General features: G+C 34.3%; 2 protein-coding genes across 2 annotated transcripts in view; both read left to right on the top strand.

Moving 5' to 3' along the window:
• Positions 1 to 17,957, top strand: part of LOC132168550 (probable purine permease 10) — a 62,138-nt gene that overhangs the window by 35,082 nt on the left and 9,099 nt on the right. The gene's annotated exons all lie outside the window — the stretch shown is intronic.
• On the top strand, positions 2,239 to 11,761 carry LOC132170838 (protein REDUCED WALL ACETYLATION 3-like). The gene is made up of 17 exons (XM_059581958.1): positions 2,239 to 2,509; positions 2,657 to 2,719; positions 5,062 to 5,153; positions 6,557 to 6,694; positions 6,779 to 6,835; positions 6,911 to 6,983; positions 7,933 to 8,091; positions 8,310 to 8,459; positions 8,595 to 8,850; positions 9,406 to 9,521; positions 9,608 to 9,694; positions 9,806 to 9,894; positions 10,030 to 10,092; positions 10,226 to 10,282; positions 10,793 to 10,889; positions 10,994 to 11,152; positions 11,355 to 11,761. Exons 2-17 carry the CDS (start codon positions 2,687 to 2,689, stop codon positions 11,358 to 11,360), a joined length of 1,632 nt encoding a protein of 543 aa, XP_059437941.1. The 5' UTR covers positions 2,239 to 2,509; positions 2,657 to 2,686; the 3' UTR covers positions 11,361 to 11,761.

Here is a 17,957-nt window from a genome sequence, read left to right on the forward strand (position 1 = left end):
TTATGCGGGTCCTTTACGTTTTCTCGTAGTCTTTGTTGCTCCTTTCTATGACATCACCAAACGTTCTCAGCCTCACAAAAAAATTTGTTGGTCCATGGTGCGGACCGTTTATAATGGAACATAAATTTTCTCCAAATCAGTTTAGAAAAAATATCTTCAAACTCACTTAATATAATGTCATGTGTCTATAAATATTTAAAAGACACATTAAATTTAGTTTAAGTTAATAAATTGCTATTAATGACGTTAATAATTTAATGTGTCTTTTATAGACAGATGATGCTATTTTAAATGGGTTTGAAGGAAATTTCTGTCATTTATAATGTTATACTGAAAAGTCATTAACAACACAAATAGTTATTATTATGGTCCGTTTGGGTTTTAAATTTTAAATGGTGTGATTTTAAAATATGCGATTTAAAATGTGATTTAAAATAGTGCCAAGTGTTTGGCACTGTTTAAGTGTTAAAATCACAGTTTAGCTTTTAAAATTGTGCATTTTCAAAAAAGTACCCTCTTTACCTGTGATTTAAAAACGCAGATTCTATGTTTTCGACTCTCAATTTTTAAAAAATGCAATTTCAAACAATCAATTTTCTACGAATTGATTTAAAATCACACTTTTTTATATATAAAATTGCAATATTAAACACACTCTTTGAAACATTACCCATCACAACCTTCTCCATGATACACAAAAACTGGTCTCTTAACAATTTAAATCCTATTAACACATTATTTTGTCTATAAACTTAAGCATTGAAAAAAAGAAGAAAAAGAAGGATAAATATAAAATACAAAATACCCATTTTTTTATTAGGATCCTCTCAATTTTAAGTGAGTATGTTATAATATCATTTTAATTCATTTAAATGATTTGACGCTATGTATATAATTTACATGTAACACAATAAAATTTGGATCATGCAATAAAAAGTTTTTTTTTTTAATTTTTTTTTTTAATGTTTTTTTTTCCTCTAGTTTTCTTCAGTCGGAAGCTAAATGAAGACAAGAGTACCAAAAAGTGACAATTACACTCAAAATCACCAAACAAAATCCAATTTTATATACCTGATCACCTAACTTGCAAAATATTTAATAATAATCTATTCCCACCACTAAATTCTTATTATTCATGGAAATAATTTAATTAAACAATAATTACAAGTATAAGATGGAAAGCAAGTACACATCACATGCAAACACCAAACTCTTGCTTCGATTCCCTACTATAAACACAAATTTTCGAAATGATTCTATTGGGACTCACACAAATTAATGGATCGAATTGCTAATAATTTGAACAGTTAATATAACAGAAGTTGTTTAAATAGATTGCCGAACCATCTAAAATTTGGTTGAGTTGAAGCTAATTGTCGTAGATTCTAATCCGTTTTAAGTTCTTATTATCCATGTGTAGAATCTAACTAAACAATAATTACAAGTAAACACCAAACTCTTGCTTCCCTAATATAAACAAAAGGTTTTCAAAATGATTCTATTGGGATTCATAACAATTAATGGCCCATACTGCTAATAATTTGAATAGATATTATGATAACCAATTTTTTGGCAACTAATTGTGGTAGATCCTGATCCATCATAAATTCTTATTTTCCATATCTAGAATCTAACTAAACAGAAATATCAAGTATAAGATTGGAATGATAGAAATTTTCTTTAAACCAGTTTGAAGAAAATATTTTTCAACTAATTTAAAATAGTGCTCAGTGTCTATAAATATTTAAAATGCACATTAAATTTTTAACGTCATTAATAGCAATTTATTAACTTAGACTAAATTTAATGTGTATTTTAAATATTTATAGACACTTGACACTATTTTAAATGGGTTGAAAGAAATTTTTTTCAGAAAATTTCCGTTCAAGATGGAAAGCAAGTACACCACATCCATGCAATTGATGCAAACACCAAACTCACAGCAATTAATGGCCTAAACTGCTAATAATTTGAACAGTTATTATGATAAAACTAGTCGAAATAATTCAAAATTTGGTTGAGTAAATAAATTATAACAATTTTTAGGCAGCTAATTGCTGTAGATTCCGATCCGATCAGTCATAAATTCTTATCATCCAAGTCTAGAATCTAACTAAACAATAATTAATAATTATTGATTCTCTAATTAATATAAACACAAATTCCCAAAAAAAAAAAACAAGAAGACTATTCATTACTGGGTCGTCGTGAGAAAAGAAAAGCGCAACTACAACCCAACCCACCACAACAGCTATTATCAACCGCTACGCTGAGAGAGAGAGAGGGGGAGGGGGTGAGAGGGACGTACCCTCCGACATTTTCTCTATTCTTTAAGCAAAGGCTTTCTTCTTCTTTTTCTTCTATTCAGATCTCTCTCTCTCTCTGTCTGTGAATTTTCGATCCATAGCTAGGGTTTTCTCTGTCTATCTCTCGCTCTCATTTCTCATATATATGATTTCAATGTGCTAGAGAGCCAATCGCTCTCCCTTTCACGCCTAGAGCTTGACAGGTACTTCTCCACCGCTCCATCCACGTTTTTTCAAAATTTTGCAGTTCTAATTATGTTTCTGTGTTATTTTGATGTGATTGTGATGAGCGCAGCATTATTGGTTTCTTATTCGTTGATGTGGTTGAGTTTTTATTTGGATTTTCGCAGTTTTTAGCCTATTTTTGGGGGGGACCATAAATGGCGGTTTCCGAGCCGATCACGCCGGGGCAGGTACGGTGTTATCAGTTATGCATGTATTTGTCTGCTTATTTTGAGTGAATGCTGGGAGATTTTCGCTTGCTTGATTGGATAGTGAATTGGGGGCGAAGATCTTTTTTGTTTTGTGAAATTAGTGAGCACTTGGTGTGAAGAGGATTCCATTTAGTATGTAATGTTGATGCGTTAGCTCATGCATAGGATTGTCATGCATGGGTTATCCGGGTTTGCCGAATTTTTTGTGGGGATCGCTTCTCCTAAAGAAATTCATCTTTCGCTGCCAAAAGTCTCATGCTGTTGGTTCAATGTAGCAAATTGTTTTTCTTGATGCATTTTCTGCAAACTTCTGTTGAGTATACACATGTGAGTGAAAAACAACTAAGTTCCACATTGAAATTATCTAAGAATGAGTGGTTAATATAACATAATTGAGCCCAAATCCACTAGCTTAAGCTTTTGGGTTGAGTGGTATCTTAATATGTTATATTATGATCCCATTGAAAGAATTTTTAAGGAATAAATAAATCTCTGCAACAACTTTAAATTGGTGTTCGTGGTTTTATTTTTTTAATTTATTTATGAACTAGAAATATTCACAGTTCACATTTTTCCATTGTTATTTGGCATTAATCTCTTTCTGCCCATATAAAGTGCTTGTTAATTTAGTGGTTCTTTTTGTGAGAGAAGCAACGTCACCACCCTAGCTCAATATACTTTGTTCATTCTAAGCCTAGCCCACCTAGTGAAGCAATTAGATTCAGTGCTGGTAATTGCTTACACGCAAACTGCAATAAGGGCTTGCAGAGGGGCTCTAAATCATTTGAATTGACTAATTCATGTGACTGTGTATCTTGTATTGAATCAAAAACCTTTGCCCGCTCGAGGTACAGTCCCAATGTTTACTAACTCTTCTTCAATCAAGATAGTAAGATTTGAAAGTAATTAAGAATTTCATTAGTGACTTTTGTTTTCTCTCATGTTTAACTCAAAGTGTGAAGTATCTTATTTATGTTGCCATTGATATGAGGACTCTGCACCTCAACTACTCTTAAAAGAGCCATTTTTCTACTTGACGTCATGCTGTACACAATTCTCTTTGTACCTGGACTATACACATTTGACCGCCTAACATGCTGTCTGCTTGCATCTATGATACGGGGCAGGACATAATTATCTGTTTAAATATGGGAAAAAGAATCATTTTTAACAAAAAGCATAATAAGGATATTCTTTTTAGATAAGCAATAAACCAATCTCATTAAAAGCATTAAGGCGCCTCTAGCAAAAAGTATACAAAAGGACCATCTAACTAGCAAGGGAAAAACGAACAAGGAAGCCCCTATAACTAATCGGCAAAGTAGACACATACGTTACCGTCCATAGATACAAAGTTTCATAGATCAAAGATAAAATTTTCCCCAACGTCCTCTCACTGTCCTAAAAAAGTCTATCGTTCCTTTTCTTCCATATACACCAAAAGAGGCACATAGGCCCTATTTTCCACTTTGCATCACTTCTAGGCCTGCCCTAGGACCACCTACAAGTGAATAAGTCTACAACACGACCCAAAACCACTGAAAAAAAAACACTCCAACTGGCGGATGCCACATCGCAATGGAGAAGGTGATCCACAAACTTCCCATTCCTCTTGCATATGCAACATCTATCCATCACGATCATGTGCTGCCTCCTAAGATTATCCAAGGTGAGGATCTTGCTTAGAGCTGCCGACCGCGCAAAGAATGCCGCCCTTGAAGGAGCCTGAGTCCACCATACACTCTCCCAGGGGAAGTGGCTACCTACAGGTGAAGCCAGAGAGCAATAGAAGGAATTGACCTTGAACAATCCTCTTTTGGGAAAAGCCCACTGCAACTGGTGCATAATAAGGATATATACAATGTATGAAACCAATACCCATTATTGGAAACTCAATTTGGGTTCATAACTTGGACATTTTTCTTTTCACGAGAATACCAAAAGAGAAAAAAGGAAAATAATTATTTTTCCTAAGAAGGTATGCATTTGGCTTTTCTTAACTCAATTGAACATCTAATGAACTTTAGCTCAAATGGTACTAGGAAGGTGGAGGGTGAGATCATGGATTCATGTCCCACTTGGGTGTGTAACTTCACCAATAATAATAAAAAAAGAATCACTTTTTTTGTTTTTTTTTCCGTATTATTTGTTTGGATTTGATTGAAGAACTATATTCTCTTGTACAACATCAAGCTAAATGGCAATCAATTTAGAGCTGCATCTTCTGGATTTCTTTCTTGTTCTGTTTGTTCATCTCTGCTCTTTTTTCTTTGACTAGATTTTATGTAATACTTAATGGAGTTTCCCTTAATATGTCCCAGGTGTCGTTTTTGCTTGGAATAATCCCAATATTTGTCGCATGGATATATTCAGAGTTCCTTGAATATCAGAGATCTTCACATCATTCTAAAGTGTAAGTTCCTTCTGTCAACATGAGTTGGTCTTATTTTGAATCTTTGGTAGTATTGATGACATCCACTTGCTTGTATCATGTACATGTTTTAACCAATTATGGATTTGCTTCCTTTCTTTTACTTGCTGATAAATCTCAACTTGTCTTATTACTATTTTGAGACTAGTTATAAGTATGCAAGGGTGTGGAGGTTGCTTACGTTAGTAAGCATTTGCCTTTCAAAGGGTAAAACGATTGACAAAACTGATTTTTAAAAGAAAAAGTGTTAAACTAGAATTCGCTTTTCTTTTAATTGTACGTTGCTCCTTGGGCCTCTTTTAGATTCAGGTGACATAGCACCCCAAAGAGGAATGGCGACTAAGGCAACACTTGATGAAACTGTAAAGTTACACAACACCAAATTTGGACGAAGAGTGGGGGCTAAATTGGGGCACTATACAGTTCAAGATAATTGAAGGAATACAAAAATAGGCAGGGTCATATGTTAGAATTGTTGTTATCTTTTGGCCATTGGTATGGACATTTATTTAGAGGAATGGTGACTGAGGCAACACTTGATGAAACCCTAGAGTAACACCGCACCAAATTAAGAGGAATATTGGGGGCTAAATTGGTGAATTGTTCATTATTATTATGTTTTGGCCATTGGAATGAGATTAATTTAGTCTGATTACTTGGGGAAGGATTTGGAACCTTACATCTTGATCCCAAACCTATCTTAAACCTGGTCGGTTCTTGATTGCCTTCACATGCAATGCCAACTCAAATCCCATATGCGTATTCCTGACCTGCCCATTAGGATTGAGAGCTGCTTAAGTGGGGTTGTTGCCATCCAAGAAACACGAGAGCGTAGGATGAGGAGATCTCTATTTTGGTTCTGTCATTCAAAGACTTTAAGGTAAGGAACACCAAGTAAGCTCTTTAGAGCTATCATATGTGCTTTATGCTATACATGCATTATATATAATATCTGTGTGTATTTGTGCAAGTTTGAATGATATTGTGGTTGGTGGGTTGATATTAAGCTAATAATAGTAAGCGTGTGGTTGTTATCATTAGCACTACTATAACATCTATTAAACACTAGAAATTTTCAATGGCCTACGGGCTACTGATTCTACTAATTTTACCATTTATACAATGAGTCTCTTTTATGAATTTGTGATCTCCATTTGATGCTGCAATTCTTAAATTATATTGAAATTTTATTTCCTAATACGTAATTTAATAATAAATTAAAATGTCTCATTTTTTTTCTTTTGAGCACAGATGCACTTAAGTCTACCATCTTGTGTTTGATATATTTTTCAAAATTGAGAAGATTGTTATTTATGAAAATGACAGGGAATAATATATGACTTTTTTTGATAATATTATCTGATGCCATGTTTTCTGGGTTGCAGTCATTCAGACATTAATCTGGTTGAACTTGGAAAGGAGACAGTCAAAGAAGATGATCGGGCTGCTTTGCTGGAAGGAGGCCTCGCAAGATCAGCATCTGCAAAGTTTCATAGTTCATCCATTAAAACGAATTTAATTAGGTCACTTGCAATGATATATCTTTATGGAGTTTCATTTGGATTGTGTCTTTAAGTGGTCTTACCTTCTGCTCCAAATGTTTCTAGGTTTCTGACCATGGATGACACTTTCTTGCTAGAAAATAGAGCAACTTTGAGAGCAATGTAAGTCATTATCTTTTTGATTGGGATGCAAAACTTAGTCCTCATTCTTGCTTATATCATATTACACTCATGTAGGTCTGAGTTTGGGGCAATTCTGCTGTATTTCTACATATGTGATCGCACAAATATACTGGGAGAGTCTACAAAGGTGCTTTTGCCTGCTTCTTGATTATGTTTCTCTAATCCTGTCCATAATCCCATTTATGATGGTTTTGCGCTAAGATGCTACCCAAGATATTATGATCCTTGCTGATCTCCACAAGGGACCCTTTTCTATTTAATTCTGGACGTTTATTCTTTTTCTTCCTGATTCTAGTGCTGCCTCATACTGTCCATCTACATGTCATGCATAATCTTACATTTTTATGATATGAACTTTTATTTGTCAAAAAATCACGTAATTGTGGAATATTATCCCCTTCTCCTTTTTTTTTTATTTTTTTTATTTGTTTTTGTTGGAAAGAATACCTTCCACTTTTCTATGCTAACTTCTTCTTCTCCTTTTAAAACCACTATTCCAAGATTTTATAGAATTGATACAGGATTATGTGCAATCTATGATCTTCTTTCAGGTTAGGAAAGTAGAAACTTTCAATTTTTCTTTTCACACTGCTGGTGGAAGCCTTCTAATATTTTTTCTCTTTTGTTTCTTCTTGAGACATGCTACCCTTCCATCTTCCATCCATTTTTTTTTTTCAAATTTACCATTGGATCAGTAGGACCCACATGTAGGTCTAACAAATTCAATGGTGGATTTGAAAAAAAATATGAATGGAGATGGATGGGATATGGAAAAATAGCATTTCTCTTTCTTTTTTTTTTATTTTTTTGTTGGGCTAGATATCATAATCTTTATCCAGCATTTAATTTATAGTCAAATGTGCCATGCTATTGATACAAGAGACTGGAATAACAACCATGCCGCCATATGAGATGTATCTTTTTCTGACTTCTTTTTGTCCTAAACGAACAATTTATTTCAAGCTAATGGATGTAGGTGTTGGATTCATGCTTTAAATACACATTTTGATACACACAATTGGATGTAATTTGTTACTGACAGTTAATCAATTTTTGGCGTTTCTTTCTTTGGGCAGAATTACAATCGCGATCTTTTCCTCTTTCTCTACATTCTTTTGATCATAGTTTCAGCAATGACTTCTTTGAAGAAACATACTGATGTGTCAGCATTCTCTGGAAAATCCATACTTTACCTTAATCGGCATCAAACTGAAGAGTGGAAAGGATGGATGCAGGCATGTACTCCTTCCAAAGCTCATAACTTGTGATTTCTGGTTTTCATTTATTGGAATGTTAAATATTTGAGACTGCAAAAACCTTTGCTGATATATTAGTTTAATATCTGAAACTGCTTGTGCGCACAGTTAGGCTACATTTGTCAGTAACTTACTATGCTCATTGTTTATGTAATTTGCTTTACTGTGCTAATTTTTCTTCTTTTTTTTTTTGACAGGTCCTGTTTCTAATGTACCATTACTTTGCTGCAACGGAGATATACAATGCAATACGTGTCTTTATTGCTGCATATGTTTGGATGACTGGATTTGGCAACTTCTCCTATTATTACATTAGAAAGGATTTTAGCCTAGCACGCTTTGCACAGGTAATTGATGTAAACTGTATAATCAATTTACTCACACAAGTATTTGACTCATTTTTTTTTTTTTTATTCTTTGTTTTTTTCCCCCCATATATTTTTTTAATCTAAGATCTCGTCAATCCTTGTTATATGATGCAGATGATGTGGCGGCTAAATTTCTTTGTGGCATTTTGCTGCATTGTTCTGAACAATGACTATATGCTGTACTATATCTGCCCAATGCACACGCTTTTCACTGTAATGGTGTATGGAGCCCTCGGGATTTTTAGCAAGTATAATGAGAACAGCTCAGTGATGGCTGTGAAGATTCTTTCATGCTTTCTTGTGGTTATCTTGATTTGGGAAATTCCTGGAGTTTTTTATGTATTCTGGCGTCCACTAGCTTTCATTTTAGGTTAGTAACCTACCTTATTTTTCCTTTTGTGCATTGGTTTGGACTTGCTGCTACATTCAATAGCAATGTGAAAGTTAGTTAGTCAATCTATAGCTCAGCTGGTTTGATTTGCTTGTTTTCAACTCTAAGTGAACTAAGCAGAAATTTGAGAGCACTCAACTTGCACTTGAAGTCTAAATTTGTTTTTATGGGCTTCTGGTTTCGGAGTTTTTTAGTAGTTCTCATACTTTTTCATTGGGTTTTTGTTATGGTATGATTTGTTATTTTATCTTTTTCTCCTGGCCTCAATTAGGTCTTCTCTTTTCTGTTTGTTTATCTCACTTGAACTTTTATTTTCACCCACCATTTCCTCATAATGCAACTTTTATTTATAAAAGAAAGTAATACCTTGTGCTTTTATTATTATGGTGTACACAATGTAAGATTTCAATATATTAATTTGGCTGGCATTGAACTTCCTCTAGTGGCAGACTTTCAGGTTCTTTTTTTTTTTTCTTCAAATATGCGTATACCAACTGGCTTATGCATTTGCATAACAGTTAGTTTTTATGACAGGATATACTGATCCTGCAAAACCAGATCTCCCTCGACTGCATGAGTGGCATTTCAGATCTGGACTTGACCGCTATATATGGATCATTGGGATGATATATGCGTATTACCACCCCACTGTAATCTCTTGAATGTTTGATCATCTGGTAGGTCTTGCTCTCTTGGTGCGACAACTTCTAAAATTGTCAAATATTTGATGTGTTAGGTTGAGAAATGGATGGAGAAATTGGAGGAATGTGAAACCAAGAGGAAAGTCTCAATAAAAGCAAGCATTGCTGCGATTTCTATATTTGTAAGTTGCTATGATTTTGTGGCCACAGCATATCTATTATTTGTTTCTAGATTTTGATGATCTATTTTGAATTTTCTCATATTTCAATTTCATTTTTATTATTTTTTCTAGGTTGGCTATTTGTGGTATGAATATATCTACAAGCTGGACAAAGTTGCATACAACAAACTCCATCCCTATACATCATGGATTCCCATAACGTGCGTATTGATTAGTGCTTTTTATTGGTTGTAATTTAAGGGAATATTATGACTTTGCAATGCAGAATGTTAGATCAATTATAGTTTTTTTGTTCATTTTCCAGCATCTTACTATCACCTTCTTTGTGATTCCAGTGTTTATATTTGCTTGCGGAATTTCACTCATCAGTTACGGAGTTTCTCTTTAACTCTCTTTGCGTAAGTTTTCGATTCAATCCTTGAACTACCCTACCCCTCTATGGGGTTAATGAATGACTTTTTTCTATGTATTTTAAATATATTCCGCTACCATATTTTGAGGGTACTTTATTGTTCTTCTTGGAATTACTAGGTTTCTCGGCAAGATAACTTTGGAGACCTATATTTCTCAGTTCCATATCTGGTTGAGGTGTGTAAACTTACTCATATTTCATTTATTCTTTCACTAATTTGCCTAGTGTTGTGTTATATAGCCATTTTATTACATCTTTATTTATTTATTTTGAGAGCATCTTTACAATAAGCATAGTATCTGTCATTTTTAACTCTTTCATGTTGCCTCGAATAAAATTTTAATCTCATGCAACCCTTTGTGGAAGTGAATTGATACCATGATATCAAAAGCATTTCCATATTTTTGCTCGGTGGATGAGGTATCTAGGCTTTCTTTGAAGATGTCCAAGAGATCATAGAATTTTTTTTTCTCATCATCTAAATTCATATTAAAGTATAGGTAGTCCCTTTCTCTCTTCCTCTGACACTTGCAGGAAATAGTAGTAACAAAAATGCCAATGCACAGTGAAAAACATTGATAGAGATAAAAGAGGCAAAATACGAGAGAATATAAAAAAAAGCACCCAAAAAGAAAGACTGTGTTAACTCTTAAATGCGTTTATAACTTCCCAATATGTATCTGCAGATCAAACACGCCTAATGGGCAGCCTAAGTGGCTTCTTTCTGTTATCCCAGAATATCCCATGCTTAATTTCATGCTCACTACCGCCATTTATACCCTTGTAAGTATATTTCTTGTTGACCCTTGAATTATATGGAAGCCCCCAGTACTAACTTTGTCCTGTTTTTTGTTGCATTTTGATGCCCCCTGAACTTGCTTATGCAGGTATCGCTTCGTCTTTTTGAATTAACCAATACACTGAAGACAGCTTTCGTACCCACAAAAGACAACCGACGGCTGCTGTATAATTTTGTTGGCGGGGTTGCCATTTTTGTGTGTTTGTACTTATTCTCACTCATTCTTCTTCAGATCCCTCATTCACCGGTAATCCCCTTGCTCCACTTAACTGTTTTGAGAGAAACTTTTTTCATAGTTTGGATTTGTGAAGGGCTTTTGTCGAAATTGAGTCACAGATTCTATTATACTATACATGCACGCACACATACATATATTTGGGAAAAAGAAAAAAAAAAAAAAACTCTTCTTATCTGCATATGATGATTAGTGATTCAAATTACTCTTACAGGCCTGACAAGTCAATACCTAGAAAGAGTTCCATAGATGTTTCCTGTTGTATGTGCAAAAAAAAAAAAATATATATATAAACGGGGGAGTTAAATAAGGGGATTTTGGAAGATGGTGCTTGCAAATATCGCATAAAGCAAATATTCCAATGGTGCGGAAGAGACTCGCCCTCATTGTTGCATCAGAGCCGTAACAGAAGTTCTATATGCAGGGCAGGAAATGGCAGGAAATATATAATATTTTTTGTAATATTGCAGATTGCCACGTATCAATTCTTTCTCTCTCCTCTTTTTTTTTTTTTTTTTTCAAATCATCAAAGAGAATGTAGGTTCCTGAGACATTAGATTACTTGTTTGGCATCAAAGAAATTCAAGATTCGTTATCAATGTAATTTTGTCAATTTGTATTTTTACATGAGTGGATCACATACAAACTTGGTGTATTCAATTGAAATTTTAATGTGAGATATTGTTCCATACAATCCTGCATCAGTATACTTCTTAATCTGCTAATGCTTTCTTTTTATTTAATTATTGTTTATGGGGAGAGAACTATGTAGAAAGATCTTAAGAAAAGTGAACTACATATTTCTGCGTTGAAAACTATACCGGGTGTCAGGGACCAGGCTTTAGAGTGAGATTGATAGAATAGGAAAATACAACTAGAGTCAAAGTCAGACAATTAATATAGATGAATAGAAAGTAAAATAAAACCATACAAGGAAAGAGATCCTGATAGGCATTCCTGTTAACTTTTTGACTGACCAGAAGGAGCTTGTCCCATTTAAAAAAAAAAAAAAAAAAAGAAAAAGAAAAAAAGAAAAAGAAAAAGGAAAGTACTCTATAAATTCTTGTGATGACGCCACCAATTTTATGAGATGTTAAACTTATTAGAATATTACTTTAATTTTTTTTTTATTAACTTAAACTTTTAGAATAAATGATGATTTAACTTGATGAAGTTTTAGGTTTGGAGAATGAATGCTTAAAGGTTTTACTAATTTTATTAGGATTAAAATTGGACATGTTGAAATTTGAATACTTGTCCTTAGTGTCCTATTATGAAACACGTATTCCAATAAACTAACCCCAACGATTCATTTCTAACTTGAACCAAATCCAAATTACTTGTAAGACCTAGGAATCGCATAAGGCCCACTGCCCATAAAGGGTCACAGAGACGGACCGACTCAACAAGCTAAAGCCTACCATCAACTCTCAACACATTTCTAAAAATTTCCCATAGGTAGATTCATTAATCATCCAAGGGAATTGGGGACTTTTGTAGAACCTAAGAATTGCCTAAAGCCTACGACATAGAAATGACCCAAATAGATTTACCTCCAGCCCTTTGAAAGAACCTAAGACCCAATAAGCCTAGAGCCATGACCCTTCTAGCAGATTTCATAAGACTCTAAAATGTTCTACATGCTTATATATAAGGCCTAAGGTACACAATCTCATACATTCCACACACGCTATCAATAATGCTTTCCTTACCCAAGAGAGTTCTCCCTCTCGCCCTACTGACTTGGACGTCAGAGTCCCTTTAACCCTTTGGGACTGGCGTGCTTCTGACGTCTTTTATCTCTTTTTGTAGACAGAGCTTCTCCTTGAAAGGCACCGATGAGACTATTGTTGGTTCTGTACACCAACATACAGCGCCAACTGTTGGTATACAAAACTAGCAATGGCCTCAAGCCGCCTTTCAGGAAGGAGGTTCATCTACAAAAGAGGTAGAAGATGTCAGAAGCACGCCGGCCCTAGAGGATCAGAAGGTAGGGGTGTCAACTTGGTTCAGTTTCTCGGTTTTTGGCCAAAATCGGGAACTGAAACCGAGGTACCCTGGTTGTTGATTTTGGGAAACCAGAACCGGGGAACCGGGTCCCGGTTACTGGCCGGTTCCGGTTTCCCAACATGCCATAGGCATGTTGGGTGTTGCCTATTGTTTTTACATTTTCTCATCAACCAAACAAATATAAACACCAAAGAGATCTGCTTCATATTATAAGTCGGGTTGATTTTGCAATTTGTTGACATACTTTTTTGGAAGAACACGAAATTATGATATGCAATACTTTTATGCCTGTAATTTCTTCCTTTCAATCAACCACTTCTTCCTTAGAAAATGTGAAAATACCCTAATAGAATAAGGGAGGAGGAAGTGAGAGCCAACGAAGTAGAAGAAGATGCTAGAAGAAGAAGAGAGATTTGCGTTTTTTCACTTGTGTGAACCCTAGACCTAGACTTATGTGTGGTGTGGATGATTGTGAACAATGTGAAGTGTGCAGCAGCTGGAACACATAGGAAAGAGTGAGTATATGCAAAAAAAAGAGAGAGAATTGAGAGAATATGTTATTAAAATATTAAAATATATTATTAAAATATGAAAATATATTATTTTTTATATATATATCACCCGGTTCTGGTTTCCCGGGTGCCAAAAACCAAGATAGGAACCGGGGTCTCTCGTTTTTTTTTTTTTTTTTGCAACCGAAACCGGAACCGGCTCCTCGGTTTTCGGTTTCCTGGTTCCGGCTTCGATTTTCTGGTATTTTTTGACACCCCTACTGGAGGGACTCCGATGCCCATGTCAATAGTAGGCGAGAAATATAGCTCTTTAGTAAGGAGAAAATTGTATTAATGGTACTATGTAAAGTAATGAAATTCTATACCTTATGCCTTATATACAAGCATGTAAAGCATTATAGAGTCTTTTGGAGTCTGCTGAAGGGGTCATGGCTCTAGGTCCGTTGGGTCTTAGGCTCCTTTGGTTGACTAGAGGTAAGTCTATTCGGACCCTTTCTATGTTGTAGGCTTTTAAAAAATTCTAAGATCCTACATGAGCGTGAAGTATTTACACTTTGAGATGACATTATCCACAAAAGTCACTCACAAACCATTAACATTTTTTTTTTGAAAGAATTGAAGTCTTAAAAAATCTAGTCACAATAGTGATGAGCTCATCCGATGATGATCACTGTAATGGAGTGCACGCCGGCAAGTATCTAAACCCTTATATATTATTTGGTTGCAACTAGCGGGCATATTACATCCCCCAAAGCCAAACAAAATTCAATTACTGCCACCTCGTGGGACCACCAGACAAGGTATGCTTGACACTATGGCTATCTGATGAAGACAATTAGCAGCTGTTCTTATCCAATATCCCATGAAATATCTGTAGCTTTCTGCTCAATTAAATATTCTCGGAGACAATCTTAATGAAATGAAGAGGACCTTAATCCTCTTAATTTACAGGAATTTGGTTTATGCCAAGTCCTTATAAAGTTTTTCTTTATACATAATGCTTGGCTCCTAAAGTCAGTTAAACACAAGGTCGGCTTAGAAAGCTCCATAGAGTTGGCTTAAAGAAAAGCCAAAGTCGGCTAGGACAATAATTATTACATTTAATGTACTCCCTTTATAGACCAATTTAATTGTAGGATATATATATAATGTGAAGTTATGTAGACCATTAAATATAGTCTTAAAAGTTATATAAAATGACTTCTATTCTATAAGGAAGTGGTGTAAACCCATCACTTTATGCCTACCACTCATCAAGTGACACCTCAGCATTTTAGAATAAACCTAATTTAAGGAAAAAACAATATCATACTAGATTATTCCAACTAAACCCTAAAAAATCAACCTCTTTTTTTTTTTAAAAAAAAAAAAAAATTTAAAAATTGATTGGGTGGCTGGGTGGCCACCCTATCCCCCACTTGAGGTCACTGGGGGGTGGCTCGCCGACCATCCCAGATGGGCTGGATGTGGCCTGCGTGGCCACCTCTGCCCATGGGGTGCCCCCCCCCCAGATGGGCTGGGGGTGGCGGCTGCAAATATTCTTAAAAGAAATTAAAAAAAAGAAAGAATAAACCTAAATAATTTGGTGTTTTTGTTTTTATTTGGGTTTGTACAATAATCCTAAGTGGTAGCTTCTTATTGGTGGGCACAAAAAAGATAGTTTACAACACCTCCTTATAGAAGTTATACTCCTAACAATCATGTATAACATGGTAGATATTTAGGGGGGGTTACAAGCAATGTTAAAGATATAAAAGATTCTAACCCATTTCAAGCAATCACAACACATTTGGTGTGATGTGTATTTCAATACTCTGTCATTTAAAAAGAGAACCAATATTAAAATTTAAATCTATAGTTTCCATTTTGGAATCTACTTTTTTAAAGTAAAATACTAACTTTAACATAATGATCATGAAGTTATAAAAAGTATCTAAGCATAATAAAATACAAGATACTTAGTAAAATCATTCTCTCTCTCTCTCTCTTTCTAGGGTGGGTCTCAGCAAATTGAGTAAATTTATAAATCATCCCCCAGTCGCCCTCTCATCTTCCCCAATCCTATGTGATTGTGGTACCCACAACATTAAACCAATCCCATGCATCAAATGTTGTGGGACCATAACCACATAAGATTGGGGAGAATGAGAGGGGGATGAAGAGATCGATGATGTGTAGATTTACTCCACCAAATGGGGCGAAAATGGGACTTAAGGATGGATGAATATAAAGGGGCCCCAAATGTTGTGACAACCAGAACCACATAATTTTATTGCATGCTAGCTGTACTCGAACATTCGAGCTTAATTGGGGATCGATTGATCGATAACAATATTGTACCTCAACCGTTCGATGTGGGATCGATAGTTCGAAACACAAATTCATTTTAAATATTTATTTTGTTGAAACATGTTCTAATACAATTTATGGAGCATTTTGTCCATACATGTATATTATAAATATTTTGATGAGAATTTTACTCATAAATAATCTTTAAAATATTTAAAGGTCTCCGGGTTTGTAAAGTTTTTATTATATTTTTAAAGTAATGGTCACGTATTTAGGCGAGGTGTTACACTCCACCTAACTTCTGTCCAAATTACAAAACCCATCAGAGTGTTATGCGAACACCAATTATATTGCAACATAATTGGTCGAACCAACCCCCAATTTTTTTTGTTTTTATATATATTTTTTGTTGTGGGAACACACGTGTCACAATATAAGTGGTATTGATATGACACGCTGATGATTTTCATTAAACTTTTAGACAAAAGTTGAGAACAAAGGTTTATTTGTTAGTTTTGCTTATCCAATAAAATTTCAAAAATAATTATTGCAAATTATTTTTGAGTAATGTTAGAAATTATTTTTGTGTCCCTCTTATATTATTTTAAAAATGATTATCAAATTCAATAATAATCAATTACAAGCGTCCCAATAATAATTTTAAAAGCCATATAATTTTTAGAATGACACAAGAAAAACATATGACGAACTTCTAACATTACTCATCGCAAGACACCCAACAAGAAACTACCAACAACAAAACAAGAAATTCAACATTGGAGGGAGCCCGCGTGACTTGATGCTACAAGTGAGATCAACAAGAAGATACGCATTAATTAGAAATGTTGACCCAACATAGAAAATGAATGGATTCGTATCTCCTCAAATTTTTTTAAAATATATATAAGATTTTTAGATTTTAAAATTTGAGCCCTTTATTATATCTAACAGTCCAAATAAATGCAGATGTTTGTGTATTACCAAGACAAGTGGGTTTGGTATGTTGAAAAACTAAATTATTTACCTTGATAAGGAACAAGCGGATAAGCCTCTACATTTGTTTGAACCGTTAAATAAAAATCTGAGAGAATCTCAATCCAAATATTAATGAAGACTTAAAAAGTCTAAAAGTAAGATCTTAACAATAGTTGCATCCACTGAAACTACGTACAACATATTTATAACATCGCAAACCTTCTTTTGAAACTAATGGCTTCCACTGAGTCACTTGGCTTCTACACTTTTGAAAAGAGTGTGAAAAGTTTACGTTAAAGAGGAAATGCAATGCACTGACCGACAAATTCATCAGCAGTCAAAATTGCAAGTTAAATATGCATGCATATATATATATATATACACACTATCAATTTCAATATTGCGTATATTTATGTTGATGTCTAATGCCTGCCACCAACGAAATGCTCACAATATATAATACAAAAATGTTTATATATATATATATATATATATATAATTTGCATGCTTCACTTCATCGCTTATAGGTATCGACTTCTCTTTCTCTATCTCTCTCATTCATCTTTGGAACTTCGACAACCTTAATTTTCAGGGCAGAAGCTGGAGATCGAAGTGCAGCTCCACATCATGAGTAAGCCATCTTTTCATACGTAGCATACTACAGAAAACTTATTTTTTAGTGAATGTTTTAAGGCCCAAAAAAGTCACTAAAGTTCAGTGACGTGCAGAAAATTGGCACGTCACCAATTGGTGGCGTGTCAATTTTTGCAATTAGAGAGAAGTTTTCTATTTTTATTTTTTAAATATTCAAACCAACGAGAGAGTATATATATATATATATATATGGGAAAATGTACAATAAGTCCCTGAGTCAACCCTTCAAAATTTAAAACTCCTTAAGTTTTTTTTTTTTCTCGAAAATTTAGTACTCACTGGGTCAATTGAAATGTCAATAAAATTCCTGCCGTCAAAATTTTTTAACAGCCATTAGAGTCACTCAAAATGCACCGTTTTACCTAATTAAAATATTA

Source organism: Corylus avellana, chromosome ca2, assembly GCF_901000735.1.
Source record: "Corylus avellana chromosome ca2, CavTom2PMs-1.0".
In the NCBI taxonomy this organism is placed as follows: Eukaryota; Viridiplantae; Streptophyta; class Magnoliopsida; order Fagales; family Betulaceae; genus Corylus; species Corylus avellana.

Excerpts from the sequence above, each read along its gene's own strand:
- LOC132170838 (XM_059581958.1), top strand. The coding sequence starts at position 2,687 with ATGGCGGTTTCCGAGCCGATCACGCCGGGGCAG. Across the intron at positions 6,836-6,910 it reads AGAGCAACTTTGAGAGCAAT|GTCTGAGTTTGGGGCAATTC; the intron begins GTAAGTCATTAT and ends ACACTCATGTAG. Across the intron at positions 6,984-7,932 it reads TACTGGGAGAGTCTACAAAG|AATTACAATCGCGATCTTTT; the intron begins GTGCTTTTGCCT and ends TTCTTTGGGCAG.